The following is a 6,320-nucleotide window of genomic DNA, read 5'->3' as shown; positions in this document are numbered from 1 at the left end:
TTGTGCATTTCTCTTTCAATTATCTTTATTAGGAATCATATCTTCTGAAAGTAGAAATTAGTGTAGTAATTTAACTTAAATTTTTACCTGATGCTCTGGATCAGCAGTCAGACTGCTGAAGTACAATGTCTGATTACTGGTTGGGTGGTTTTTTTTTTTTTCATTTGGTTGTTTTTTTCCCCCAGTAAATCTGAATACATACAATGCTCATATCTAGTTAAATTCCCAAAAGACTGATACACATGTTAGACAATTATCAGGTCATTTTTATAAAAAGTTGTATGTTAGTGATAGTATTCTCTGAAGAATGGTTGATCTGCTGTTTCTGCTTAAAAGCATGCTTTTGTAATGTTTTTACACTGCTGTGGGTTTGCTAGAATATGGTTATTCAGAACAAAGTATAAATTCCTTTTGAAAAAGGCAAGGCAGTTACTGAAGAAGGCTTAATGTGAAGACTCAGAGGCATAATCTTCTTGTGCAGCAACTAATAATTCTTTTGTTTTTAGGTGCCTTAGCTGGACCAATTGTTGATCCACATGTGACAGCAGTTTGGGGGAAGAAGGTTGCACTGAAATGCATTATTGATGTAAATGAAACAATAGCACAAGTTTCTTGGGAGAAGATACATGGTAAAAGTTCACAGACTATTGCTGTTCATCATCCTGAATATGGAATATCTGTTCAAGGAGAATACCAAGGAAGAGTGTCATTTAAAAACTATTCACTTACTGATGCAACAATCATCTTAAAAAATGTAAGCTTTTCTGATGCAGGAGAATATATTTGCAAGGCAGTTACATTCCCACTTGGAAATACCCAGTCATCAACAACTGTAACAGTACTAGGTAAGTCAACCTCTTTATGAAAGAAGGTGAAATTAATAGCACAAAATTGTTAAAGAACCTTAAGCTGTATTTTACCTTTTAACCCCATATCAATACAAAAAACATGTATTTGCCAGTCTTTCATAACAGATGTCTTGGTATTCTTACTAACATGATAAAGGGGACTTCTTTTGGCCCTTGCTCCTTTAGAACTTGCTCTTTGATGGTCCAGATACTAAAAATAAATAAGCAGTTCTTATTTAGGCACTGTTCTAATCTAAACATTTAGACAGTGCTTTAGAACTTAGACTTGCCAATGCTGATACTAGGGACATGTGTGTGCTGAGAAACTGCCAAACACAGCTTCAGCTACCACCTTGGCTAAGTTGCCTCTTAAATGTGTTGCTAATATGATAAGCTAATGTAGCTGCTTCGGGCTGGTGGCATAAACTGTTCTTTGCACAGTGTAAATGTAAAGCAGAACTGTCCAGACTACTACTGGGAGTTGTGGGAATAAAGAGGCAGTTTAAGCCCTTGACTGGTTGTGGATAGTCATGACATGAAGCTTATATGAACTCAGTTTTTCACATAAACTAATTTTGTCTATCTTGTTGAGGGTTCAGTATTGCTGTCATAAAGGACTAGTACTGAAGGCACAGGTAGATTTAGGTGGTAGTGCAGTATGAGGTACAATGATTACTCTGAAACTTGAAAATCTGTTGCTGACTCACCCTCTCTTTCCAGTGTTATACCTTCTTATAATAGATTAAGTTACTTGCAGAGGAAACACAAGTAGTCAGATGGTATTTTCTACAGCTGAGGTGGTCCTCAGCGACTCTATTTTTGTAAACTAATCTGCTTTTTAGTATCTTCTTGGTCTTAGATCTCTGATTTCCACAGTAGTAGAACAGTGTAATTATAATCAGATGGCTACAGCACAGTACATAAACTGGTTTTCACCACAAGGTGGGGCAAAATAGATGCATCGAAGCAAGTGGCTTAATCCAGTTTGAAACAACTTGACCAAAGAAGTTCTATGTGATCTACTAAGCATGTATCCTTATGGCTGTCTTTTCCATGTGTCTTCTACTTGTACTATGAATGGTTATGTCTGAGGGTATTGTAGCAATCTTCTGACTTAAGGTTTCAGCTGCTGTGCTTTATCGACATACAGTGGGAGGTTCTTACTGCTTTCTCTCATCTCTTCCAGTCAGTTCCTATTTCTGAGATTTTTATATTTTTTTTTTTTTCAGATCACATTAGTAGTTGTGTATGTCCTGTGTGTTTTTCTACATTTGAATAAGTTGAAGGACTACAAGTTGTTTGATAAGATATGTATTAACAGAAATTGCAGTTTGAATAGATAAAGTAGTGTGTCATGCATATGGTGGTCCTGGTCGTGGAGGATTTTTTCATAGTTGATGTAAATGGTTGCTGATAGTTGTAAGACTCTCAGTGACTTGGTATCAACCTCTGAATTGCAAAACCCAACTGCTGCTTGCAAAGATGCCTTACCATCATAGCAGCTAGTTGGATTGCATGGGTATAGCTGGGTAGCCAACCCACTGTTGGACTTAACCATGTTTAGTGGCTTTGGCAGCACATTTTCTGTCCTTCTGAAAACTTTTTGCTATACTGACATCTAGGCTTACACAATAAAAATACTGGAGAAGTAATGGTTTTCAGAATATGCATGTAACCGAGTAATTTTTGAGCTTTTCTGGCCTGAGCTCAGCAGTTCCAAGCTCAGCAGTCTAAAGGCATGGAATAGCTCCAAACAAAACTTAAAACCTGATGTAACTTAACATCAACTCTATTCTGACTGCTTTCTCCCACTGTTCTAAAAAACTCTTCCTTAAGTGAGAGAAGAAAAGGTCATGTTTTAGGGCTGAAACTGCTTCCAGCCCAAGCAGCATTGCCTTTTTTCCTAGTCCCTGTTCCTATTTAGCGAAGAAATTTGTTTCCTTCTTATGTGTAATAGACATAGTTAAATTAATTATGCTTGTACACCTTAGGGCATAGACACTGAAGACAAATGGAGGGGAAAAAAATAACTACAGAATAAAATGTTCTGTATTTTGCCACAGTACACTGATTGCTTAAGACCATATTTAGAACCTCTGTCTTATGCTACTTAAGCACCCATGTTTGCTCACTCCCAGTTTGCTTCATGTTTTCTTAAGGAAAAGCACCATTAAAGATGTTAAGACAGTTAAAATATAAAAAACTTTTTGCATCAAACAGATGTGTTGATCTTGCCTAAAACTTTGGCTCTTCAAACTTACCTTGTTAAATGAGGGCAAAAAATCACACAGAATTTTACGTCAAGCTGTTTCTCAAGATGCTAAACTGGCTGAAATGGTGTTTGAAGGCAGAAGAGATGGTGTGTGACAGGGTAGCTTGCAGAGTTAATGTAATTTTTATGTTACTAGTTTGAGTGCTTTACATGAGTGTTTTAAATACTTGGTTCAGTTTGATTTCACTGTGTTGCTAAGCTAGATTTCTCAGCGAGGGTATTGATAAAGTGGACCTTGTTCTGCAGACTAGCTCTTAGCAGTGCTACAAGTGAAGAATGAGCTGCACAGATAAGAATGTCAAAGGTGTAGGTCTGTCACCATGAATAGATCCTAGAGACACTAATGTAGAAATTCTTACAATACAGAATTGAAGATGAATATCAGTATAGAAAAAACATACTTTAAGTTCTGATGAAGTAATGGTGTTTGAAAAATGCTAGTTGATTAAATATATACATTTTTTTAATGTACAATACTATACTCAAGGCCAAAGTACTAAGTAGATAACAAATTAGTGAACTGACTGGTCTTACAAAAAGAAAACAAACCAAAGTCCATAATAAAGCATTGATTAGTGGGCTGGATAAGTTATGCAGAAATACAAAGTTTCTGGGTTTGAGCAGAGAAGAAACAAAGTAGAAATACTCTTTTGGAAAGAAGTAACTCAAGTAAATGTCAGCTGTGATGAAGAAGGGACTGACAATTCCCAGTGTCATGCTGTTGCCAAGGAATTAGTGAATTTAATGTTAAGTGGAAATAATACTGTTTGTGTTGTAATCCTGCCAGTTTCATCCAGACCTCCTGTGCACAATGGTAGAAGAAAATTAGTTCTAAAACTAACAGGCAGTTGAAAAAGGCTTATGAAGAATTTAAAACCACAAAGAAACTTTAAGGCCTGGAAACTTAATACAGTAAGATTTAAGGCTCTTGCTTTTCTGAATGCTTTATTATATTTTTCTATAAAGAAGTACAAGACTTGAGCAACAAGAGATCTCTGTCCATGTGAATGTAAGGCAAATCTAGAGTAAATACAGTTAAATTAGATAGTGGTCATGAATCAGTAAAAGGGCTAGCACAGATCTACACATTGAGGCTTCCTAAATAACTGCACATCTATTGTGTTTGATTATTTAACGGAGTTAGGGGAAACCAGCACTGCCCTTGAACTCTTACGTTGTGGAAGCAGGTCCCTTTTGATTTTGGATGTTTGTGGGATTGGGTGGCTTCCTTTCCCAGACAAAGTATTGTCCCCACCATCTTTTTCATTTGACCAGAATAGAGTGTAATGTTTCTACTGGTGAAGCCGGTTCTTTAATACTTTCCCAAAATTCATGTGTCCCCTACCACCACCACCACTGTGATCTATGAAAGTCTGTAGGGCACACTTCAGTTACACTTTGGGGAAGAAAAAAAGAAAAGCCAGCCAGTGCAAGGTTCTACACCTCAGTCAGCACAACCCCAGACACAGCTACAGGCTGAGCAGAGAAGAGATTCAAAGCAGCCCTGCGGAGAAGGACTTGGGGGTGTTGGTTGATAAGAAGCTAGACATGAGCCGGCTTCAGTGTGCGCTTGCAGCCCAGAAAGCCAACCGTATCCTGGGCTGCATCAAAAAAAGCGTGACCAGCAGGTCAAAGGAGGTGATCCTGCCCCTCTACTCTGCTCCAGTGAGACCTCACTTGGAGTATTGTGTCCAGTTCTGGTGTCCTCAACATAAAAAGGACATGGAGCTGCTGGAACAAGTCGAGGAGGACCACGAGGATGATAAGAGGACTGGAATGCCTCCCTTATGAAGACAGGCTGAAAAGGTTGGAGCTGTTCAGCCTGGAGAAGAGAAGACTGCGTGGAGACCTCATAGCAGCCTTCCAATATCTGAAGGGGGCCTACAAAGGATGCTGAGGAGGGACTCTTCGTTAGGGACTGTAGTGGTAGAACAAGGGGTAATGGCTTTAAACTTGAACAGGGGAAGTTTAGATTAGATATAAGGAAGAAGTTCTTTACAGTGAGGGTGATGAGGCACTGGAATAGGTTGCCCAAGGAAGTTGTGAATGCTCCAACCATGGCGGTGTTCAAGGCCAGGCTGGGCAGAGCCTTGGGGGGCACAGTTCAGTGTGTGGTGTCCCTGCTCATGGCAGGGGGGGTTGGAACTAGATGATCTTAAGGTCCTTTCCAACCCTAACTATTCTATATTCTATGATTCTATGGAAAATCCACCAAGAAAACCCTCCAAACCCCACTCCTTGGGTAATCTTTTTTTCCAAGTTGAAAAAGTAAAACTTTTGCATTGTGAGAGGTGAGATGCCAGTGTCCCCTTGTAACTAGGGATTCATTCACTAGATACTTATCTTAAATGATGAGTGAAACAGCTGGAAAGACTGTAGAAATAACTAGCTGGGGTTTTGCTGGGTTTGCTTCAGTAGCTGAGACAAAGTAGCACTGAATAGACTATAGAAAGAAGAATCATAATAGCAGTTGATTGCCACTTCTTAGTATGTGCCTATTTGATTATCTTATAGTGGGTGCGCAGCCTAAGAATCATGATTTATGGGAATGTGTGACAGTGGAAGCCTAACCATTTGTGAAGTATAAAAAAAAATAAAGCACCAAAACACATTGGACTGGGAATAAGTATATTATGAAATGGAATAGTTTTTGAATAATTCAGTTTTGTGTCTTTCTGACAAGTATAAAACTAAGAATTACACAATGAACTCAAAGTGGCCAATCTCACAAATTTCAGATACCACTTGAGAAAACAAAGTAGTCTTTTTTCCTAATACTTAAGAAAATAATCAGATTTTCAGAAGAAAAATCTTAGGAGAAATTATACTTTTAAATGAGTTTATATCCTGTTCTCTGGGCCACTATTACTTAATGCTTTTAGAAAAAAATGTCTTCAAGTATGGTAAGTGAAGCAGCATACTGAGTAGCCTGCTTTGGGTCTGGTATCTCTGCTACCTTAGTTAAGACTTTTTCTTGCCTTATGTGTCCCTTTATGTAAAGGGGTAGAGGAAAAATTTTGGATTAGTATACTTGTGTTTTGTTGGGGTGGTTTTTTTTTTTGTTGTTTGTGTGTTTGTTCTTTAAAGGAATGTTATATGAAACTTTATTTCCAGCTGAAGTGATTTGGCTTTATAAGTTCTGGCTCGAAAAGGTAATGGTAGCTGCTAGTTTTAACTGATTTCACTGTGATAGTGATCTT

At 38.1% G+C, this 6,320-nt stretch overlaps 1 protein-coding gene across 1 annotated transcript in view; it reads left to right on the top strand.

The window, feature by feature from the left end:
- Positions 1-441: 441 nt before the first annotated feature.
- PVRL3 (poliovirus receptor-related 3) overlaps positions 442-6,320 on the top strand; it is a gene marked incomplete at its 5' end in the record, with an annotated part of 40,361 nt that continues 34,482 nt past the window's right edge. Inside the window, 1 exon segment of the mRNA XM_010016766.1 lies at positions 442-845. Coding sequence (XP_010015068.1) covers positions 442-845 — 404 coding nt within the window.

The sequence above is a fragment of the Nestor notabilis genome, unplaced genomic scaffold (genome assembly GCF_000696875.1).
Source record: "Nestor notabilis isolate BGI_N333 unplaced genomic scaffold, ASM69687v1 scaffold4596, whole genome shotgun sequence".
In the NCBI taxonomy this organism is placed as follows: domain Eukaryota; kingdom Metazoa; phylum Chordata; class Aves; order Psittaciformes; family Psittacidae; genus Nestor; species Nestor notabilis.
The sequence above is the reverse complement of the archived record's forward strand: the minus strand, read 5'-3'. Positions and strand labels throughout refer to the sequence as shown.